The sequence below is a fragment of the Electrophorus electricus genome, chromosome 9 (assembly GCF_013358815.1).
Source record: "Electrophorus electricus isolate fEleEle1 chromosome 9, fEleEle1.pri, whole genome shotgun sequence".
Classification (NCBI taxonomy): Eukaryota; Metazoa; Chordata; class Actinopteri; order Gymnotiformes; family Gymnotidae; genus Electrophorus; species Electrophorus electricus.
The window spans coordinates 17,711,482-17,736,266 of NC_049543.1; the positions used below are offsets into that span (position 1 = coordinate 17,711,482).

Below are 24,785 nucleotides of genomic sequence, written 5' to 3' on the forward strand. Positions count from 1 at the left end.
GAGGGTGACACAAGGCCTTCCGGCATTCTAATGGCTTGCCTGATTTTAGCGTTCAGGTTTGGGGTAACTGTGGCAATGGTGACAGAGTCAGTGATATTTGACTGGTGTATTGGCAGCAGGAAAACCTTGACACACACCCACACACACACACACAGAGAAACACACAGACACACACATATGAGTCACTTGCTCATAAGTGACTAAGGCTAAATCTCCCTCTTCCGTTCTTTCTAACACTCTGTCATGCTTCTGGGTATATGTGTGTTGCCATAAATTCATGCTCCATAACTACATGTTTTCCACAACTTTTTAAAACTTTTAAAACCAGGTTTGAGGTAGAGTAGATACAACACTACAATGCTTTAGACCTACATACAGGAAAACTCAGTTCAGTGGAGAACCCCCCCCCAAAAGGCATTAGTAGTACAAGAGTGAGAAGTTGTGAGTGTACACATGTCCAATGCGATAAAAAGGGGGAAGAAATTAAAACTGTTTTCCACAAGACTAATAATTAGAGAGGAAGTTCCATCACACGCATGCACACACACTCACAAACACACACAGGTAATTTAATTACCTCAGTGCCAGAGACCCCTGGGAGCATGTTCCAAATGTTTTCTAGAGGTTCTTTGGCTCTTCCTTCTCCCCCGTGATGGAGCAGTTGGCTGCGTTCCAATCCGCCTCTCTGCTTTTGGCCTCAATGCAAACCTTCTGCTTCATTCAGCCATGCAAGTGCACTTTATATATATCTAGGACCCTAAGATGAGGTTAGAAAAATAGCCTTATCATTTGCTGTGCATTGTAACTATAAATTTAAGAATTGTCTGAGCAATTACATTTTGAATTGCATATGTAAAACATGGTTTGTATGTGTAAGTACTATACTGTTTAGATATGAACATTAATTATTTTTTGTGAGAATTTGTGTTTTTGTTTTTTTTTAAGTCGGCCATAACTGTCTTCCTTTTTGTTTGACTGGTTTATACAAAAATTAAATCTGATGCTACTTCGGAGAAGGGAAAATCTGTCATATAATCTGTTTCATTTAATCAAATGTTTAAGAAATTCAAATTTAACTATCATCAAAAAGCAAATGATTTTAATTGGTTGTCCAAACTGTGTTTGTGTCTATGTGTGTGTAAGAAGGATGTAGAAGTGTCTTGGGGTGAGCCTGTATGGCAGAGTAATTGCTTATAAATCAGATTTCCTGCAATCTCTCACACGCATGCACGCACGCACATGTACACGCACACACACACACACACACACACACACAATTTATTGAGTGATGCATTAACAGTTCATCCTCATACATCTTTTATAGAGAGGAGGTGGATTGTACTCCCTCTCACACAAAGACCAGCAAACATTCGCGCATACAGAGAAAGAGAGGCACACATGCACATATACAGAGTAAGATATCTAACTTTAGCTCAGCTTCTTTAAATAGCCACAAAATATAACACAGTTATACTTAGTAAGTAACACTTTTCAAAACATGTACAATTTTTCAACTTGTACGAAGTGGTAGGAAGTCTTTAGAAAGGCACCATTTGAACATCAACTGTGCTCTTGCAGTCTTACACTGGAAAACATGGGCTTGTTGAATGACTTTTTCTCATACATCTGTGACATTATGGGATCTATGCTATTGTAAATGCTTGCATAAACACACAATTTCATGTTTGGTGAGACTAAAGTGATTAGACTGTGACCCCATGAAAGCTAGCGAGTCAAAAGAATCACAAAATAAGTTCTCTTCTCTTATGCACTGCTTCATTTTATAAGCTTATGTGGGCTTAGTTTTCAGGAATTATTACTGTATAACAGAACATACTGAAAAATAAATAAACAGGGGTTTCTCCATTTTAGGAGATTGGGATATGATTTACATTACATAAATATGGAATTGGTTTGCTATTGCATCATTAATGGTTTGCACTCTCTCTCTCTCTCTCTCTCTCTCTCTCTCTCTCTCTCTCTCTCTCCTCTGTCTCACTCATTCACTCATTGTGAATGCGGACGCAGAAGTGGAGCAGAGAGGTAGGTCCATTACTTTAATGCAGTTTAAGTACGTAATTCACCATCTGCCTCTTTCTGCGTTATTCGATACTAAGGACTGATTGGGGATCAGTAGCCCATAATGGTTTATATTAGAAATGAGGAGGTGAAACCTGATCTCACATCAACAGTGTACTCACTGAATTTAACCCTTTATTATACTCAGTAGCTTTTTTTTTTTATATCTATTTTATTATTCCCTATCCTTTGCTGTCTCATGTAATTTTTAAAAAATTCTCCACACCCTGTGCCAATAATACCATTATTGCATATTGCACTAAATCTTGTTTTGAACAAACATTTCAGTGTAGCACATCATGCCGGGTTTCAAATCGGAGTGTGAAATTGATGTTTTCCATTGTAATTCCTCTCAAATGAACCTGGATTGAGGTCAACCAATCAGAGGAGAAGGCTTTTTGATTGGCAGTTAGTAGCATTTATCTAATAATGAGCCAATGTATCACATGATCAGTAGTGCATGGCAAATGAGAGGTGAGTGGTAATTATATGTATTGGCGTGTCTAAAGAAAAGTCTAAAGTAAACTTTCGCATTTCGAAATGCAGTGTTGCAGTCCGTTTACAGAATATAAAATAGTAGTAGTAAGTAGATAAGTAATAAAAATGATGTTTACAACATCCTGAAATCATTTTTGGTAGAAGAAAACAATATTTCAGTATGGGTTTTCAGTCTAACATGAAGACATTATGGGACAGAATGAAGTAAGACATTTCAAACTGCCTCAGCACACAGAAGAAATCTTTCCTGTTGATGGACTTAGCTTGATGGACCTTGTTCACACGTAGCGCCCTTCCATTCTGGTATAGAAAAAGAATGATTCCTTCCTCCTGAAGTGTATTAAAGGCACGACGACGTCTCTGTATTAACACATGGAAGGGAGATGTGATAAGTGTGAAACAATAAAAGGAAACATGAAGTAATGGTGTGCAGTTAGATGCCAGCTCCACTTCCCAGGAGGTGTCCCTTACTCTGGGAACCAAACTGTAGGAATGGACAGATGCCATGGCACACATTCCGTATGATCATGTGATCATTTGTATGTGTGTGTGTGTTCTGTGCTCTTTTTCTGTGTGTGTGTGTGTGTGTGTATCCTGTGTTCTTTTTCTGTGTGTGTGTGTTTGTGTGTCTGTGTGTGTGTGTGTGTGTGTGTGTGTGTGTGCCTTCCCGGAATACCATCATAAATCAAACCGTGGGAGAACTCAGTGTGGGAAATATGTCTTGCTCAAGTGTGCCCCCCCCCCCCACCACACACACACACATATACAAATAAATGCACACACAGGGCATATATTTATGAGAAATGAATTGCAGCCAAGATGCTGCCAATACCCCCACCCCCCACCACAGGTTGTTTACATAACTCAAATGCCACTCTTGTCAGTGGCTTTTAAACTGACTCAACTAGACCTGGCCTTGACTGCAAAAATGGACTTACTGTGCAATGTTCACAGCATTTGAAGACATTAAAAAATCTTTCAGGATTTGAAATGGGCCCTAGATTTTATATCCAGGGCCCACTTCAAATTGCCCTTTAATAGGAGGTTAGTCGCTTTATCAGAATTTATATCATTATATCAAATTTATTAGTCAGTAACCTGAACCAATTAGTCACGATTACCACGATTACCACGATGATCCCTGTCCTCACTTTTAATGTACTGGGAGTAATAAGGTTATGATTCCTCAGGGTGAAATACACCTACTGACCCCTGTCGCCACCAAATCTCACACACACAGGTTGAATTGATCCTATAAGTTACTGAAATCAGACTCTCCTCAGGAAGACTACTGGAATGATGAACCTCACAAATATATAGATCTGTTGGTAATCAGATGGTAAAAAACAAACAAACAAAGTTGTTCCATCTTTGCCTGCATTCTCTCTCAATCCTCCCATCCTCACACTGAGGTTATTAAATTAGTTGTGTGTTTATTGTATGTATTCAAAGTTGGGTTTAGTGTTTTTTTTTAATCCAACCCTCTTCCCGTTGTAGTCTTCCTCTGTCCTGGAATCCTAAAGGGTGTGTACCAGAGCGAGCACCTCTTCGAGTCAGACCACCAGTCGGGCTCATGGTGCAAGGACCCCCTGCAGTCATCCAATAAGATCTACTACATGCCCTGGACACCATACCGCACGGACACGCTGACCGAGTACTACAGCAAGGAGGACTTCATTGCCGGGCGGCCCACAACCACATACAAGCTGCCACACCGCGTGGATGGCACGGGCTTTGTGGTGTATGACGGCGCGCTCTTCTTCAACAAGGAGCGCACGCGCAATATCGTCAAGTTCGACCTGCGCACGCGCATCAAGAGCGGAGAGGCCATCATCGCCAATGCCAACTACCACGACACGTCGCCCTACCGATGGGGCGGCAAGTCCGACATTGACCTCGCCGTGGATGAGAACGGCCTGTGGGTCATCTACGCCACTGAGCAGAACAACGGCCGCATTGTGGTGAGCCAGCTGAACCCCTACACGCTGCGAATCGAGGGGTCGTGGGACACCACATATGACAAGCGCTCGGCTTCTAACGCCTTCATGATCTGCGGCGTGCTCTACGTGGTGCGCAGCGTCTACGTAGATGACGACAATGAAGCCTCGGGCAACAAGATCGACTACATGTACAGCACTGAGCGGAGCCGCGAGACGCACATCAGTGTGCCCTTCCCTAACTCCTACCAGTACATCACCGCCGTCGACTACAACCCACGTGACAACCTGCTCTATGTCTGGAACAACTATCACGTCGTCAGGTACTCACTGGACTTCGGCAACAACGAGAATCGCCTGGGCTTCGGTGAGTGCCTTTGGAAAGCCACTGTCTTATACTGGTTTTCAGTTGGGCTAAATGGTCTAAATTTGTCATATCAGAATAGCCTGATGTGATTTTATGCAAGTGTGATGTAAATGCTACATTCTGCAGACTACATACACTGAGTTTGCACTCTATAGGTTAATTGACAGTGACTTGACAATGTTTCTGGTAGCCTGTTTAATGACCTACCTGTATTAAAATAAGTGTTTGGATAAATATTATTTACAAATGTGGGTGCCAGGAGCGGTTGATTACACCTTACAACTGACTGTAAAATGAGTGTCTGTCTATTATGTACAGCTCTAGAATAGGTGTACATAATGAAGTGTGCTGTATTAATGCATTCTAAAGTATATAACATGGCTTAGGTGATTATTAATTAAGTTATTGATCATTGGCCCCCACTGTAAATGACACAAGGCGAGCAAGTGTTCATGCTACTGCTCAATCAGACAAAAACAGTCAGTAACTCAGACAGCATTAGTAATCAGTACTACTGACTAAGTGGAGCACAAGTATAAATGTAGGGCCCTTGTGCAATAGATTGAAGCACACTTCTTTGCATTGTAGAAAGGTTACAGGTTGACCTTGTGCTTTAGGGTAAAACTCCACTTCACCTTGGTTTGAAACTCCAGAGGCTTGAGCCTGTGGGCATGCATGTCTTCATAACCTTTTGTTTAATGACCAGAGTCGCACATTAGTATCCTGCAGATCAAAGCTACTTTGCATGTGCATGTATGCGTGTGATTAGAATGGGAGTTTTTCCACTATAGCAGATCAGAGCGCCTCTAATAGTCATATCAAAGAGAGCATGGATATAACCACACCAGCTTTGTGCGGTTTTCGGTTTTAATTAGACCATCCTGAGTAGCGTATAATAAATATTTAATACCTGACCCCGTAGCTCACCTGTGCAAGTCCAGAACACAAACACAATAACTCTTTGAAGCACAACAAGTAGTGGTGGGAGGGGTGCAGGGGGGATCCTCTACCTTTGGCCGTGGGTGCATTCTGGGCAGGTGTGCTTGGCTATCTGAGGCTGAGTTGCAGGCTGGTGGGAAGTGACACTGTGCAGTCTCTGCATGGCCAGGTGAGGGAGCCACTGTAAGTGGCTGTGCATCTGTCAGATCAGCTGACAGGGATGTGAAGAGAGAATCGGACTAAAGCAGTAACAAAGTGAGAATCTGAGATGGGGATTAAATTTACCCTGCTTAAGTGTGTTCTTTCTCTCTTGCTGTCGGTCTCTGTCTATTCTATTTTCTCTTCTCACTCACATTTACACTTCAAAAGATTCATTTAATAAGTGATTGGAATTAAATTTGTTCTGCTTTGCTAATCATGTACACATTGAGAGATACCTATATGTGATGCACACGCACACACACAGACACACACAAACACAGAAACCGAAGCGCTCTTTCACTGACCCGTCCCACACATTTAAAGATACTGCTGTACATGTCTGACTTAAAAAAGTAATAGGAATTTAAAATCTTATGCTTTAAACATGAACTCAGCACAGACTTTCCCTCACCTTCCTCACATTCACACACACACACACACACACACACACACACAAAACTTTTAAACTCTTCCTTGCAGGTCTGATAGTAATATAATCTGCTGAAATAGGCACTGAGGGTGTGTTAAGTGGAATAGCCTGTGTGCTCCCTTAGACGAGAATGGAGTTCTATTCTGTGCTTTATTAAATGAGGCCATGTCTTTCACTCTGTTAGAACTCTCTCTACTGCCAATTATACTGCACAGCACAAGGGGAAAACTTTATTTAAACCGATCTGCACGTACAAGGTTGCACCTGCCGCTGTCGACATGGAGTCCCACACACAGATCAATCAGGGATGTAGTAATGAGTGCATGCACGCGCGCACACACACACACACACACACACACACACACACCCACACACACACACACACACACACACACACACACACACCAACACCAACATGGATAGGCTTCAAAATGATACAAGACAAAATATTACGTGCCTCAGTTTGGGCTGATAATCATTATGGTGGTGCTAAACATTGCAGTACTGATATTGCAGGAGGCAGCAATATGTAAATGAATCTCTAACAAATTACTTCTTTATTTATTGTGTACTGTGAGTATCGTGACCAACCTCAGCTTCAGATGCATATTCTGTGTGCACTTTGATACACTACAGCACTCCATTAAACAGTCAGGCCAATCTTTAATCTTTAATGTCTAATCTCAAAGGCATTGTTTTGAATATACTGCAAAGCATGTCATAGTTGCAATATGAAGTTCCATTGTCACAGTATAGCACTTTTAGATTTTTCATACAACCCCAGCTCTTCATACAGTGTCACCTCCATGACTGAGCCCTCACTAACAGGTCTACTCCAGCACATACGCTCCAAAGTGAGATGTTTGGGTTAACCCACGCTAAGAGAAAGCGCTCCTCTTGCGCACCCCTCCACACAGGCTTGAGTGTGCTGGTGCATACTCGCTGGCTTCTTGACATGTGAGATGGATGAATGCACCATGGTCTCTCCATGTAGATCTGATAGGATAGAATTACGTCAGTAACCTCACCAAGGAGGCCTGCACTGCAGTTACTGATAAGGGTTGCAGGAGAGAGGGGGCGGGGTTCTCGCTTCCCCCTCCCACCCCATTAGCATCTTGTTACTCTGGACGCCTCCCTTTGCCTTTTGGCCTGCATTGTCTGACTTACATGCATTCATTAAATGGGTGTTATTTGTCATCATTCGCTGGCAAAAGGTAGATGCTGCATTCTGGATTCCTTATGATTTTTCTCACATTCTCTCTGGTTATAGTGAAGGTGTTTCTAATTAATTAATAAAGTGGGTTCTGAGCATGTACAGATATATTTATTTTATTAGAAATTCATATATTTATTTATTAGAAAACAAATATATTTAATTGGTAGAAACAGCATATACAGCACTGGAAAAATTTAAAAGACCACTCAAAATCTCTCGGGCCGCCTGTGTTGGTTGAATTCTAACACAGGCACACCTCATTCTACTTAATGAGGTACTGATTAAGAGATCACCTGAACGAAATCTTATTTAACGAGCACTGTGAAAGAGTGGTGGAGAGCACGTGGAGACGCATAAAAGCCGTGATTGAAAATCACTAAATTATTCCACTAAATACTGATTTCTGAACACGTCCTATGTTGAATCATTAGTATTGTGTTTTTTAAAAATGAATATGAACTTGTTTGAAAACACTGGATCTTTTTTATTAGTTGTTATTTTCTGTAAATAAATTACAATATTTCATTTGGAAATATGTGGAGATGTTCTGAGTAGTTTATGAAATAAAGTTTTTTTACTCAAACACATACCTATAAATAGTGAAAGCAGAGAAAATGAGGATTTTTCAGTGGTCTCTTTAATATCTTTTCCAGAGCTGTATATATGACATATAGTGTCAGCTTGGCTGCCTGAAAACCACAGCAAATTCTCTAGCAGACTCCAGGTTTCCCGGTTTCGGAAGGCCGTTGCCATGACGGTGAATCCTGATTGGTCCCAATCAGCAAGGTGACATTGTTTCCTGTCCCTGTGTGGGCAAAGGTATATTTTACAGGGCTGTGTTTGTTTAAAAGCCAAGGAAGATCTGCCATTCCATGTATTCCATTTACATACCTGCAGTCAGAATGATTTTAGTATACCATTTTCAGATGAGACTGGCATGGAGACAGCAGGAACAGTGTGACCTCTCATGGAAATCTAGGAAAACTGAATCTTCCTCAGGACATAAAGTCTGTTTAGAGCAGAGGATTATATCAGATGACTAAAGAAATTTTCTATTCTTCTTAATGATCCATCCTGGGAGGAATAACTACTATGTATAGTCAATGCCCACACAAGCTGCCCCCCAAGCTGCGCTCATCAAAAAAATGCCTACCTCAGCCTTTTATGATTCCACATAAATGCTGACTGATAACTTCAGTTTCCTTCCCATAGTTTCCATATGCTCTTTATCCTCATGCTCGTATGATGAGAAGGCCATAATGTGCTCTATACACATCCAGTGACCTCCTACCCCAAGAATTCTACTCCTCAGACAGGCACATTTTTCAAGATCCTAACATTCAGCCATTATCTCTCCATGTAGCTTTCACATTGTCGTCTAACAACTGTGTTAAGGCTTTTGAAAATAGTTAAAAATTCGAGCTCTGTGAAGTGACATTCCAGCTTGGCTATGCGATGAGGCGTGTCCTCTAACTGCCATCCGGTCAACAGGAGAAATCAAATAGCAGTGCTGATGGAAGCCAGCACTGATTCCCCAGGATCAATGGTGGCACATGATTGGTCAGATTTGTGCTGGACACTTGCAAGTTTTCACCAGGCAGAAATCGAGAGAGGCTGCAGGCTGTCGTGCTGTCTGCTATGGGGAGATGTTAGACCTGTCCGGTTCGAGTAGTTGTCAACTTGGTTCTGGGATACAGTGTGAATTGCATTTTAAAACTCTTTGCAGTCCATAAGACAGAGGAAACAAAACAAGCTTCAAAGAACATGTGCCATTTAGTGGTGAGTCACTATGCCCTTAAACCTGTTCAGCGCAATAGAAGGGAAATGAACTTTGACCAGTCAACCATGTCACCCCAGATGAAGTGAGGAAAGAGACTTCCTTTGATGACCCACCAGTGAAGTTTGTCTTTCTTGTGGAAGCACATGTGTAAGCATTAACACACACACACACACACACACACACACACACACACACACACAGATCCTTGGAAACACACAGATGCTGCCCCCTATCTCCACTCCCATTTGGGTCTGAGTGGGTTGTAAAATGGAGATGGCAATCTAGAGACATGGAGGAGTGAAGCAGACAGGCAAACAGAGGGGAGAACAAGGGGAGATGGAGAGATTGGACTAGAGATGAAAGGCCAGGCTCATGGTTTAATGGCTGCAGAGAAAAGAGAGAGAGAGAGAGAGAGAGAGAGAGAGAAAGAGAGAGAGAGAGAGAGGACAGTCAAAGGCAAGGGAAGAAGAGGGAGAAAGTGAGATTAGTTACCGTAGAATGCTCTACTGCTCTGAGTTCTGCTTCAGAAGCTCTTCACACAGACGGCTACAGGAATAGAAACAGGAAACGCTTTCATTTCATATAGCAGCCCTTTAAAATCACCAGCGCATTTACCACTGATCGAGAGCATGGGAAGGAACATGGGACGAGACGGGGGGGGGGCTGAGCAAGGGGGAGAGAGAGAGAGAGACAGAAAAAGCAACGATAGGAGATGAGAGCCGAACCGTGGCTCAGTACATCTTCATAATAAGCTGCCGCTTTGGACAGGAATACTGCCTAATGAAGGAGAACCATTTCTTCCTTAAGAATGTTATAGGGGAATTCCATTTATGCTGCTTCTGGCCACTTTATAACACTTAAGTGGTGGTTTGTAGACACCTCAGGTCATATTGCTGTGACATTTAGTTGCAAGCTAATCAGAGCTAATTGGTATAATGGACCCCTATTTCTTCCCTTTCAATTTTAAATGTAACCTTAAACATATACCTTCTTTAAACTTGGCTGAATTAAAAAAAAAATCTGCACTCTGATTTCGTAGTTTGTTTTTTACTGCATTGTGGAATCCAGTATACTGTATTGATGGGGCCTCTTATAAACCACACCATCGATCAAGTTAAACCCCAGCTAGAAGAAGCTCTTTCCTACCGTTTGCCATTTCAAGCGCCTTGCTTCTGTGAGCTCCATCCCTCATTGTCACTGCCACAGCAGCTTCCGGAATATGAAAGTCCGAAGAGCACATTTTGGATCATTTTATATGACGATCTTATATAATCTTAACAAATAAAATGAAGACTGTCCCATTGCATGTAATGGGCTGCAGTCTGATTTGTTTTATCAAAGCAGTATTCAGCCTTCCTCTTTCCATTGACAATGTGGAATGCAGGCTCACAATTGGATAACAATGTTTGTCAGTCAACAGGGGTGTTGTTGCTCGCTGATTCTCGGCTGGGGGGTAAACGCGCCGTGATGTTGCTAAATCAGTTGCTTCCTGCTTTTGTGTTACTGTAAGCAGCTCAGCGCGATGTGCTCTCTGCCCATGATTCAGTGCCACGGGGCCCACACTTCTGCATTTCCCTCTTCAAACTGAGTGCAGTTTCCCTCTGAAAGTCCCTAAATCATAACAATTAAAAGGAGAAACTAGCAGTTTAATGCCTATAAAATCATAATGATTGCCTATAAAATCATAATAACACATTGTCGGTGTTTTATTGACATGTTAGTAGTATGGTGGCATTGGATCATTGCTTTCTGTTAGCATGTAAATGCTCCCAGATAATCTATTTTGAATATTTAGCAAGTTTTGTCTGAAATGTTAAAAATGATCAAAAGAAAACCTGACATATCAGTTTATTTGTTTTCCATCTTTTCTAGTTAATCAAAAAAAAAAACTAAGAATGGATAATGGGTTTGTCCCTGTTTGTCCTTTCATAGCGGTCTGGCGCTTGTCTTTGTCATCAGAAAGCACCGGACATAACCCCATTGTTGATAGTTTTTCATTTTAAGTCCAAATTTGATGAATAGCCACAGTAAAAAAAAGATGGCTGACATCACTTCTTCTCACACTCATTCCTGATCCCCCTTTCAACCTGTCACTGTGGCAACCAGTTTTTCCCCTCCCCAAACAAATGAGAGAGAGAGAGAGAGAGAGAGAGAGAGAGAGAGAGAGAGAGAGAGAGAGAGAGAGAGAGAGAGAGAGAGAGAGAGAGAGAGAGAGAGAGAAAATGAGAGTTTGGTTTTCTATCTTCCTGGACTGATACTGTTTTTTTTTCTCCAGCACAACTGCTTGCAGTCTGGCTTCTTTTTTGCCTCTCCCACACACACACACACACACACACACACACACACACACACATGTGCGCGTGCATGCTCACACACACTTCCAAACATGCTCCTGACCTGTCATAACTCTCAACCCTCCAGAACTATGCTTCTCCCAGACAGTCTCAGCCACCAGCCACTTAACACCTTGTCTGGCTATTTTTCTAGTGGAAGCCCTGCAGAGGAATGGCTAGATATTCTTTATTTATATCACTATCTCAGTTTTTTTCTATTTACACATTGAAATTGATTGGACTTCTGAGTGGGAATGGATCCACACGAGATCTTGTTATTTCTGTGAAAGTACTGCTTTAAGATGCCACGCGTGTGTGTGTGTGTGTGGATGTGTGTATGTATTAGCCGTAACTCCACTAGGACTGTTTAGTTTAGCTTATCCTTGAAAGGATGAAATTCTATGTCCCATGTCACTTCTAATATTTCCTGCTCACCTTACGTCAATAAACCACTGTAATCCCGCTCTGTTGCTCTAATGTGTGTGAGCACATCATTGTGTGTGTGTGTGTGTGTGTGCACGCGAGTGTGTCTGGGGGGATGGGGGGTGGTGAGGTGAGGTCCCATTTAAACACCATTTATCTTTGTCTCTGTGCAGTCCCTGCCCTTATGATTCTGGCCTGTCAAAACACACACTCCCGAATGTTGTACAGGACACACATGCGCACACACACACACACACACACACACGCACGCACGCACACGCACTTTCTCTCTTAGCCACCTGTCTCACTCAGTCATCCCTGAAACTGCAGGGAGGGTGAGAGAGGGGGACAGAGGGAGAGACTGAGAGGGAGCAGAGGAGTGCTTTGACACTTAAATGGAGGACAGGCGGGAGGATGTCTCTGTTTTTTAGCGGTAACATGGCTCTGGCCCGAAGCTTGTGCTGAAAAGCCTGGCAGAGCGCTTCCATTCTATTCCCCACTGTGTCCCACCCACCTGAACTCTAAACATGGTTGTTTCTGTTTTTCACTTGTTTGACACTTGACAAGTGAAGTGATTTCTCTCTTCCTCCCCCATTTTCTCTCCCCCGTGCCTTTGTTTTTCTTTTCTTTTTCTCTCTTTACCCCCTCTTTCTCCTTATCCCTATCTTAACCTCTCTCCAACTCCCCCTATGCCTCTGACTCTCTGTGACTTTCTTGTCACTCTCTGACTTTCCCTTTCTGCCTCTCTGACACTCTCTCTGTAACACCATCTAACTCTCTCTGACTGGATACCTCTCACTCTTTCTCTGACTCCATCAGATTCTCCCTCCTCTGTCCTGCTTCCCGACCAGCTTCCGCCAGCGCGCACCTCCACCTCTCGTCCACACCCTTACACGGGCACGCTTCGCCCTGCGCTCACTACCACGACCACCACCACCAAGGCCCCACCCCGCAGGAGCAATGACGACAATAACTTCCTCCTTGAGGTAGTGACTCGGCCACCTCCGTCGGCCAGGATACCAGTTGCCACTGACTACTGTGCGTCGCGTCTCGCTGCTGAAATCTCCTGGCCACAGACTCACCAGGGACAGGTCGCTAAGCAACCATGCCCATCTGGCACTATAGGTAAGATGCTGAGAGAGGTTCAGATGCATTGCTTAATTATGTGTGTGTGTGTTATTTGTATTTATTAAATGCAGTGACACGTGAGTACGGATGTGGGCTCAAATCTTTAGTTTTATTATATTCTTGGTTTTGCAGGTGTGGCAACATTTACCTGCATGATGGGATACTGGGACCCAAAGGGGCCGGATATGAGCAACTGTACCTCACCGTGGACCAATCACATAACTCAAAGAGTGAGTGCTCGCAGGGCTCCATGGGAAATATGCATATGCATATGGACCACAGTTGAAATTCCATACAGCAGAAACTACTGGTAATAAATAGGCCAAACATCGTAATTTAGCCTGAAGCATTTTTAGCATTACATAAATTCATAGGACACCACGAATCTGGAAGCAAAATTGCTTAGAGTAAAACACAGTGTATGGGAAAATGTCATCAGTAGCTAAACAGAGCCTCGACAAAAGCAGAACTTAGCCCCAATTAAGCCTTCGTAGTGTTGTTTAGGGACAGCAATACCACTGCTAGTGTTATTTGCTGTGTGGCAAGTTCATATGAGCTTGTTTGTGCCTGTGTGTGTCTCTGTAATGGTAACAGCACAACAATAATGCAGAATGGTTTCCATTGTGCCGCTCAGAGCAAATCTGTAAATAGGCAGAATTTTCAAATCTATGAAGCAATTTGTTCCTCCACTTATTTTACCATCAGCAGACACAGAACATAAAATCAATAAAAAAAAAATATACCCACTTAGCTCATTTCCCTCTCTTCCTCTGTCTTGGTGTGTCTGTAGATGAGGTCAGGTGAGACGGCCGCTATAGTGGCCCGTGAGCTGGCTGAGCAGACGAAAGCAGAGCTTCGTCCAGGAGATGTCCCCTCTACGGTCAAGGCAATGGCACAACTAGTGGAACTCCTGGATGTGCAGCTCCGGAATCTCACGCCTGGGGGGAAGGATACAGCGGCACGCAGCCTTAACAAGGCAGGACCGAAACTGCATGCATGCATGAACTAAATTAGAAACCTACACAAAGGAATTACAAATGACACCATTTTCATATTAAAATGCTGGCGCCATTATATTCTTACTACATTGCTATTACATGTTAGTTACACGGAATCTGGGCTGTTTAGTTGGGAGTTAGGGCTGTCTGAGTCTATGTTGTATAGTAGTTTGGTTGGAGTCATGTCATCATTTGGCATATGGCTCAGTGTGTGGGCTGCAGGTAAATTGGTAGGAAGGTGTGAGTGTATCTGAAGGAGAGAGAGAGTCCCGCACTCCAACCTGTACAGACTACAGGGTTTTCGATTGTAAACCTTCACTAGAATCTCTACAGATCACAGGCTTTAATGACCTAATAGGAAAAGTTTCTGTTAAAAATGTTTACTGTTCTAAAGTGTTCTTATATAACCCCACCTACCTCACACACGCGCACACACACACACACACACACACACACACACACACACACACACACACGCCACACCACATACCCTTGCTTACTGCCTATCAAAAACACATACAAACACATTCTCTTCCTCTCAAGGACACACAAATTAGAAGAGCTTATGATGCCCCAGTGAGTTTTTCTTCTTAACAAAAGCATCCACATGAAGGAGCATCAAAGCCCCCCTCCCACACACACACGCGCGATAAAAACCATAATTCGTGTAAATGTGCTTCTGTGGTTAAAGATATATACATAAAGGCATACATGTACTAGATAGATTGGTAAAGCTGTCTAGCTGTATGTCTGTCTACCTTGCTGTATGACAGAGTATAGTACATGTAAAATATTAATATATTTGTTTTGCCTTGTTGATTTGGTGCATGTCGGTTTACTTTATTTAGTTTGATGTTTTTCTTTTGACTTTTACAGTCTAAAATAATATGGTTGAATGGGTCCAAAATAATTATTTGCAGGTGCAATAACAATCCTAGCCAGAAAAGCTTTGATGAGATATTTAAATTGTGATTGCAAGTCACTGTGAATGATTCCAACCCTAATGGTCTGATAAATATCACAGTTATGGTGCTGTATTATTTATTACTAAATGATTGTAGTTATTTTAGCTAATTAGGGCACATTTCTTTTGAGCTGCATCTTATTATGGACGGCAGTGTCACTATAGTGTGTGTGTGTGTGTGTGTGCGTTTGTGTGTGTGTGTGTGTGCGTGAATGTGTGAGGATCGATGTGTGAGAACATTTCTATGTGTGCTGCTAATAAAGTGTCGCCTTTTTTGTTTCAGCTCCAAAAGAGAGAGCGATCATGCCGATTCTTCATTCAGGTACAAACTGATGAATTTGTGTGTGTATGTGTGTGTGTGTGTGTGTGTCTGTACATTGTCACTGTCTCTAGATGTCTTTCTATGGAAACAAGAAATGTTATTTGTTATTACTATTAGTATTAGTATATCTGCTAATTCAGCTATATTCATCAAAGCTTCCACATGGGTGGTCATGTGTTTTGCGGATTTGTGTGTGTGGGTGTGTGTGTGGGTGGGTGGCTGCGTGTCTGTATATACCCCTTTGGCCCACCTTCTTTTTTTTTGCACTTATAAAAGGAGAGCATTTTTCCTCCTGAGAAAACACTGATGATGTCAGCACTGGTCAGCAATGTCACATCAGAAGACTATCCAGTCAGCTACAGAGTCTGACACACACACACACACACACACACACACACACACACACATATTCACATACTCTCTCAACCCAAAAGAACAACACAGAATATAGGTAAGGCATAAAAAGTACCAGATGGAGAGAAGGTAAGAGAAAATTTGTAACTAGTGGCAGACAACCACAGACACTCAGAGACTCCACACAGTGCTATAAATGTGACTTACCAAAAGCTTCACAGATACTGACTGTTGCACAAAGGTCATAATTATTCCATAAAATAAACGATCGGTAATACTTTACCTCACCACTGTTACACTGTAACAATGCCATTAATTACTGTGTAATATATGGAGTAATAGTGTGTAATATATGGAGTAATGGTGTTACACATTGTTAGTCACTATAGTGTATTGTTCTTTAAATTATTTGCAGAAAATGTTTCAAAGTTGAAATATATATTTAAGTCAAAGTCAAATGTATTTAAATAGCACTTTTTACAACAGATGTCACAAAGCAGCTTTACAAATGTCCGAGTCCAAGCCCCCAGTGAGCAAGCCAAGGGCGACAGTGGCAAGTAAAAACGTCCTAGAACATGAGGAAGAAACCTTGAGAAGAACCAAGACTCAAAGGGGGGGTCTATCCTCCACTGGCTGACTTAATGTCCAATACAGTCCTGGCACACTGACCAGAGTTCATATTTGATAATACTGCCAGTCAGATAGGTCTTGTGGACTGACATAATGGTATTTCTTTTGGAGTTGCTGCAATATTCTGAAACGTAATTAAAACAGTTTTTTTTTTTTTTTTAAGACTGCTGAATTATGTTGATTCAGAGCATCCTACTGTAGGAAGATTCTAGAATACCAGCATTCCAGAGGACGTTTCTGACAAATCTCACATGCTGACATTATCAAATTGTCAATGCTTGTCCAATAATGCAGTGTGTGTGTGTGTGTGTGTGTGGGTGTGTTTGTGTGTGTGTTAGCCTGATGCAGTCTTTACGCTGGATTAGCCTCACAGCTTCAAAGCAGTTCAGTTCTGCTCCATTTATCAACTCTGTAGAAAGCAGAGTTTCTGTGTGTGTGTGTTTTGTGTGTGTGTGTGTGTGAGAGAGAGAGAAAGAGACAGAGTGAGTGAGTGTGTGCAAGCTGAAGACATAGAAGTGAGTCTAACAAGAAATGTGTTAAATTCTCACTCTCATCTTGTGTAGCTTCAACACACACACACACACACACACACACACACACACACACACACACACACACACACACAAACAAACAAACATTGTATCCTCATAAATACTTTCACACTTCCTGCTGACCTTCTGACACACAGCACTAGATGATACTTTAAGCATTTATTGTCTCCTGTCAAAAAGGAAATATATGGCTCTCAATCTTAAACTCTTCTTTCCTCCCAGTCTATTCCTCCTTCTCTTGCTCCTAAAAAGGACTTTATTTTTGTGGTGTCATATTAAATATACTCATCCTATCCCTCTCTTCCTTGCACACCCCTGTGCACAGTGCTACTGTAACTGGAGCAGAATGATTCAGCCAATAGCAAGATTACCCAGCAGCAGGGTGACAGACAAATGATAGAACATCCTTCTAGCCCCACACACCAGAAAGACAGAAGAGGATCTGAAAGAGAGTAGATAAAGGATAGCGCTCATACAGGACTAATGATATTGATTCTGTCAGCCGTGATCCTTATTTTTAACAACCTCATGTCCTTTGCAGTAATGTGGTGCATTTGCTATAATTCTTTCTTGCTTTAATTTCACTCGCTGGCAGTGTTTTTTGGATAAAGATACAGATTTGTTGTATGTATTATTATGTGTGTAGTAGCCACTACCACTATCAATACATACACAGGCATACACAAGGTTTGTTGCTAGTAAATACAGGTGATTGGTTTGCAGTGGGAATTGGGAATTAAAAAGGCATAACTCTTTTTAAAGGAGAAAGCGCTTCGGCGTACAGGCCAATCCAAGTCCACTCCAGCAGATCATGGGCTAATTAATGCATCATCATTCCAGCACTAAATCTCAGCCTGGTTTTAATATGACCAGTTAGTGCTCACATATTACTGACCTTATTGTGCATTCTAGTAGATCTACCAGGCATTATGTCTGGGGTACAAGTGCATATTTTCTTAAGTAAAACATAAAAGAGGTTTGATAGCGATTGAAATCGGAACACTTTAATAACCTGGAGGCCCAAAGAATGTTTAAAATTCATTTGCATATCAAGCTTGTGATTTTAATATTCCAGTGGTAATAATAGATGGATATTTAAAAGGCATGCTATCACACATTTTCACAAATGCTTACTTATTAGTTGCAGGTATATTACACATTAATTTCATTGGCTTTAGGTCAGATGTAGTGATTAAAGCAATCTGTCTGTTGAGGAAGTGTGTGTGTGTGTGCATGTGTGTGTGTGTGTGTGTGTTTGTGTGTGTGTGTGTGTGTGTGTGTGTATGCAAGAGAGAGAGAGATAGCACCTGCTTTCATTTTTAAAACTCCCTATGGAACTCTACACTTTGACAGATTTATATTTCGCCACAGAGATAGACACCATTGCTGTCAAGGTGTGTGTGGGGTAGGGGTTGAGGAAAAATGACAAAGTGTGAGATGGATAGAAAGTGTGTAAGAGAGACAGAAAGAGTCAGAGGGATAACAAGAGGAAGAGAGAGACAGAGAGTGAGAGGGAAGGAGAGAGAGACAGAAGGGTGAGAGGGATGAATGTCTTGACGAGCGCTTGCATAGGAAGAAGAAGGGAAGCACTTTTTGAGGAAGCTGAGCATTATGGGAAATCCGTCCTCGTTGTGAAGCTCAGGTGTCAGGCTGGCGAAAGCTTCTCCTCACTCAGGTGGCTGTGTGTGTATTTTCAGTCGGGGTGGGCGTGTCTTTATGTGTACTGCCTTTAAGGTCCTCACTCATCTCTAGGACACAGCAGCCTCTCTCTCTCTCTCTCTCTGTCTCTCTCTCTCCTCTTTCTCTCTTTCCTCCTGTCTCTTTCCCATGCCTCTGTCCCACTCTCTTTGTCTCTTACTCTCTACCTAACTCTACCCCTCTCTTTCTCACCCTCCATCTCTCTCTCTCACTCTCTCTCTCTCTCTCTCTCTCTCTCTCTCTCTCTCTCTCAAGCAGGCGATGGTAGAGACGGTTAGTAACCTGCTGCAGGGCCGTTCTCAGGTGGCGTGGAGGGCGTTGTCGCCTGCCGAGCAGCTGCGCTGTGCCACCCTGCTGCTCGACACTGTGGAGGCTGCCTCCTTCATGCTTGCCGACAATCTGCTGAAGACTGACACTATACAGGAGAGCGCTGAGAACATCCGTACGTCCATCCTCTCTCTCTCACACACACACACACACACACACACACACATATGTAAATCCACACACACAGCGCACAAACACACACATATATTAAAACAAACTTGTGTAAACACACACAGACACACACCCCACAAATAATGATTATATGCACATACAGACAAAGACATGTGCACACATAGGGATACAAACACAAATAACTGCACCAACGTGAAAATATGAAATCACACACATTTACATACACAAACAAACAAGCTTGAGGTTTAAAAGCATATCGAGTATACTCTTCACAAGCATGGTAAGCTATATAAAGCAAGTCAAGTTGACATATAAAGCAGGTCAAATTGGAATTATACATACACATGACATGATGCAAAGCACATGCTGGATCACAGACATTAATCAGGATCAGAGCCTATACTGTATGTGTTCCATCTTTGAGAGAGGATAACTATCTAAACCATTCACACATTAGAAACAAACTCACAAACGCACCCACATACACACATACTCAGACAGACACACACACGAACACACACATTTTTGTTTGTTCGGTCCCAATCTAATAATGAGTAGGTGTTACAAATGCACAACAGTGAGCTCTCTGGAACTGACACACATGGCCCAGAAAAAAACCCCTCTTTTAAAAGGAAGTAAGGACAAACACACACAAAAGCACAGACACGCAGAGACACACAAAATGCAGACGATTAGTGCTTGGATCTTATATTTCGCCATTATCACATGCCGAACATAAACACTGTTGCTATTTGGGTCACTAACATTCTGACCCACAAATCCATTAGTGTGTTGACAGTAATAGAACTGCATTTACAGCGGTCAATAAAGTGGCTCTGGGTCTGACAGTGCGAGCTGGATCTGTGCAGCATGGGTGGAAAGGCTTAGTTTCCTTCAGACGGCCCATCATTGAATGGGACTGGAGGAAACTGCGAGCCTGCAGAGCCGCAATGGAGCCTGAATGCTCAGCTGAGTGTGAAACGGCAAATCAGAGCCGTGGGGGTATAACGAGTGGAAATCAGTCGCTTACGCACTCACGCACTTAAGGGAGGGGCGTGCTTGCGTTAAAGGGCTAAATCACAGGGATGAGACAGTCCCCCCAGAATGTCATTTTAAGGAGCATTGAAATGAACTCAGAAACACACACTAAATGGGGCATTTGTGAAGGTAGAGAGATGAAAGGGCATAAAGTAAACTGAGTGAACATGTGACCACCACATTAAGAGACGCACACGAGGAGGCGTTAGAACCCATGATGCGACAGACGTAGCCACGGAAAGCAGCCACTCGTCTGTTGGGAGGAACCTACCAGTAGAGGCCAAGAATGGAGAGGAACTTTTTCACAAGTTAGAAGAAGAAAGAGAACAAATGCAAAGAAAACAGAGCAGGATCATGGGGTCGTAGGGTCACAGAAGGCCCTGGCTTGCAGCTCCACTCTCCTCTGTTCTGCCACATAGAAAAGGCAATTTGCCTTCCATGGCAAATACGTCCACCGCTATTCCACATGTCAAGGCCAGTGCTTATGCATCTCGTTAAAAGTTGAGGAAGACTCCGCTAGCCCCCCCCCCCCTTCTCTTGCCTTCGTTTCCCCCTTTTTCTTATGATCCACAAACGCCTGCTTTTAATAATTTTAATCAAGTGTTTTGGTCACTGATGTGGGCTTGAATAGGATAAGTAAGTCTTACTAGAGCAAGGACTCACCTGTACCTTTTAGATATCTCACTCCAACCATCCAAACCCTGTTTTCACATACATAAGCTTTCTATGAGAAAACAAAATATGAATATTTGTTCTTGGTTTTGATCTCACTTCTTATATCTTACCCGAAAGATAATCTTAATCTTGCAGTCAAAATCTCTCTCGATTATCTGTTTATTCAAATTAGTTTCTCCTTACACCCCCTCCCCCGTCTCTCTCACTCTCTCTCTTTCTTTCTCCCACATTGCTTCAAGTTGAGCTGCTTCCAGTAAATGAATCTGTGGAAAAACATGAGAGTATGCAGTGGAAGAATGTTGGAAATAGTCTTTTTTGTGACAGAATAGAGATATTGTCTTACTTTAGTGACAAAGAGAAGCTATAAATATAAATATAATCTCTTTTAAACAGTATAACAGCATAGTCACAGCAGTAGGATCAAAACAACTTTTATGCTTTGTATAAGGAGAGCTTGTACATTAATCTCATCAGCTGTGTGTGTGTGTGTGTGTGTGTGTGTGAGAGAGAGAGAGAGAGAGAGAGAGAGAGAGAGAGAGAGAGAGAGTGGGTGGTTATGTGTTATGCTTCATGTACTGAGTGTTTGTAAAGACTAGATCCAGCTAATTAGGTTAGGCACAGCATGAGCATCCCTGCTGCCTTTGTGTGCCTGTGTGTGTGAGTGTGTGTGTGTGTGCATGTGTCTGCTTTGAAGGCACTATGTCTGCTTTGCAGAATTGGAAGTGTTTTTATATAACAACGCTGCTCTGTTTCTTGCAGATCTTTATCTTACACACACACACACACACACACACACACACACACACACACACACACACACACAAGTTCCTCTAATCATTACTTTAGGTGTATGTGAGTCCATTTCTTTAGGTGCAGTATGACTCTGCCTACATGTATGTGTGTGTTTGTGTGCATGTGCATGGCCAAGATGATTTTCACAGTACCATAACATTTCTCCCCTTATGAGGTTGTTCATTACTTTTTTATTAGAACAGAATCTCTCTGTTACTTCAAATCCATAATATTCTAAACTATAAGACAGGTCTGAGATCAGTTACAAGTATAAGAGCCCTCTAAAGTTAGCACAGATTAACTATTTTAGGCAGGGTTTAGATCAGCCCAAGTGTACAGTATGCTGTCACTGCAGTGCAACCTAGAATTACTGACCCCAGAAGGATTTTCCACAATGCAACAAGTATAAATTCATTTCTGAAACATCTACTTAAACACACACACACACACACACACCTATATATATAAATATATATGTATGTTTAGTGTGGTAGATATTTCATAAATGGAAAAACTAGAGAGGAAGCCAAAAATGATTATGGCCTCAGAAGAAGGAATCACAAAAAGTTATTAGTCTCTAGTAATTGATTTTATCTGATCCAAAACACTGTAGCAAACTGTGCTTAAGGAAACTCGTATTACAAACCTGTACACAGGCAATTACATAATTTTGCTGTTTGAGGCTAGGACACCACCCTCAGGTACTGTATGAGAATGATAAATTTAATTCACCACTCACGCACACACTCATATACAGATATCCGTTAAAGCTTTGTAACTCTTCTCAAGCTCATTACTCCCCCAAGAGTATCACACATAATCATAAACACATGCACACACAAAAACACACACACACACACACACACACACACACACACACACACACACACACACACACATTTGCGCTGTTTATAATGCAGTCAGGACAGGCACAGGTGTCTATTTTAATGTGTTTCACACCAAATCATTAAATCACCCTGTTTGAAAACACCATGCCTCAGCACATAGATTCACACCTTCATACATGGTTGAAATATTTACACCTTTATAATGTCAGGCCTGTAAACATGTTTATTAAGGCTGGATTCTGTTCCATGGGCACACACCTCACATCCTTCGAGCTCTTCAAAAAGGACACACTACCTTGTTAACCCTTTTAAATTTAGGAAATGACCTGATTTATTCAGTTCAGCTCTGATATTATACCTTATACCAAAGATATATATTTGCAAGTATGAGACACTTGGGCTTTTACTCCTGTAATCACTTAAAGGTTTGCCTTCAAAAATGCTTATTGATTTTGTTTTTTGGCTCTAAAACAGTGAATATGTAGTTTTAAAGCAGCAAATACTGAATTTGGTTCTAAAGCAGTGAATATGTGGCTAATATATGAACTTTGCTCTGCGCTTACGCTGTACCACTGATGGTAATTCCCCTCCACAGGGACAGGGGGCAGTGTCTGACTTTACATGTGTTTGCTGGATTTTCAGAGCTGGAGGTGGCACGGCTGAGCACAGACGGCAACCTGGCAGACCTGACTTTCCCTCAGTTGGAAGCTTCCGGCAACTCCATCCATCTCTCAGCAAACACACTCAAACAGCAAGGACGCAACGGTATTTGGGGTGCCTGCCTCCAACACACCCACTGCCTGTTTTACCTCCGCAAGCACGTCTTCTTCCCCCTCTTTAGTTAAATCTTTAGCTTATGCTATCTTACGATTTCCCTTCTGTGTTTTACCATAATCTGAGCAGAGGTGTGAAATTTTGTCTTGCTCATATCTATTGTTTTTTGGCCATATGTTCGCCTGAAAGTGTTAACTGGGTTTCCATTCATGGCTCATGTAGTGATTAGTTGCAGCCTCTGGTGGACTTACCTGTTAAGTCTAAGAGCGCCACCATGACGACTGCTCTTGTCGCGTGCCCCTCAGGTGAGATCCGCATAGCTCTGGTCCTCTATAAGAACTTGGGCCAATACCTGTCGACAGAGAATGCCAGCGTGCGACTGGGTAGCGAGGCCGCATACCCCAACTACTCCCTCATCGTCAACTCGCCCATTATAACAGCTGCAATCAACAAAGACAGCAACAAAGTCTACCTGTCCGAACCTGTAGTCTTCACTGTCCGACACTTGCAGGTACCACGATGATGCGTGCACATTTCGCGTTGTCAAACATCGCTGTCAAGCGTTTACAGCGGACAGAGGAGCCACCGCCATCGATCGCCAGCTGTCGTCTCATAGGCGACGCTAGGGCAGCCGCATTGATTCCTCACCGTGCTCCGTGTGTGTGTGTTTGTGCTTTCAGCAGTCGGAGGAGAACTTTAACCCGAACTGTTCATTCTGGAGCTACTCCAAGCGCACCATGTCGGGCTTCTGGTCCACGCAGGACTGCAGGCTGCTGGGAACCAACCGTACACACACCTCCTGCTCCTGCACTCACCTTACCAACTTCGCCGTGCTCATGGCCCACGTGGAGGTCAAGGTGAATGGGATGTCTAAAAATCCACTCACACACAGTAATGCACACACACACACATTCAACACACACACACACACACATGCACGCGTGTGCACACACAGACAGAATGCTCACATAGGACACAAACTTACACACACAAGCACGCCCCTCCAAAGCACTTTCAGGTATGTTTGCATTTCTGTCTGGGATTCATGAATAATTATTATAATAGTAATTATTATAGTTATTAAGATTATTACTGTGTTCCAAATAAGTCATTGCCAGCCCAGTCCTCAGGGACTCTCAGATGGTCCCCATTTTGCTCTGATCTATATCCACATCTACACACACTCACTCAGGCATGTTTGCATTTGGGAGTTATAAATAATAAAAGTAACAATAATGATACTTATCATCATTATTACTGTGTGCTCCAAATCAACGTTTCCAGCCTGGTCCTCAGGGACCCCAAGGCTCTCAGCAATACTGAATCAGGTATTCAGCATTCTTTATGGCTT

General features: G+C 42.4%; 1 protein-coding gene and 1 long non-coding RNA gene across 3 annotated transcripts in view; one reads left to right on the plus strand and one right to left on the minus strand.

The window, feature by feature from the left end:
• adgrl3.1 (adhesion G protein-coupled receptor L3.1) overlaps positions 1 to 24,785 on the plus strand; it is a 70,273-nt gene that overhangs the window by 24,521 nt on the left and 20,967 nt on the right. The window contains 10 exon segments of the mRNA XM_027014211.2: positions 2,029 to 2,043; positions 4,075 to 4,881; positions 13,023 to 13,328; positions 13,464 to 13,561; positions 14,122 to 14,307; positions 15,577 to 15,615; positions 19,107 to 19,290; positions 23,303 to 23,425; positions 23,740 to 23,945; positions 24,115 to 24,291. Of these exon segments, the coding sequence (XP_026870012.1) occupies positions 2,029 to 2,043; positions 4,075 to 4,881; positions 13,023 to 13,328; positions 13,464 to 13,561; positions 14,122 to 14,307; positions 15,577 to 15,615; positions 19,107 to 19,290; positions 23,303 to 23,425; positions 23,740 to 23,945; positions 24,115 to 24,291 (2,141 nt within the window).
• LOC113579953 lies at positions 7,761 to 10,802 on the minus strand. Of its 2 annotated transcripts, XR_003410930.2 has the most exons (4): positions 10,594 to 10,802; positions 9,940 to 9,993; positions 8,559 to 8,676; positions 7,761 to 8,472 (listed from the first exon to the last, which is right to left on the minus strand). It is a non-coding gene; the product is annotated as an uncharacterized LOC113579953 (long non-coding RNA). The 2 variants fall into 2 exon arrangements; XR_003410931.2 differs by lacking the exon at positions 9,940 to 9,993.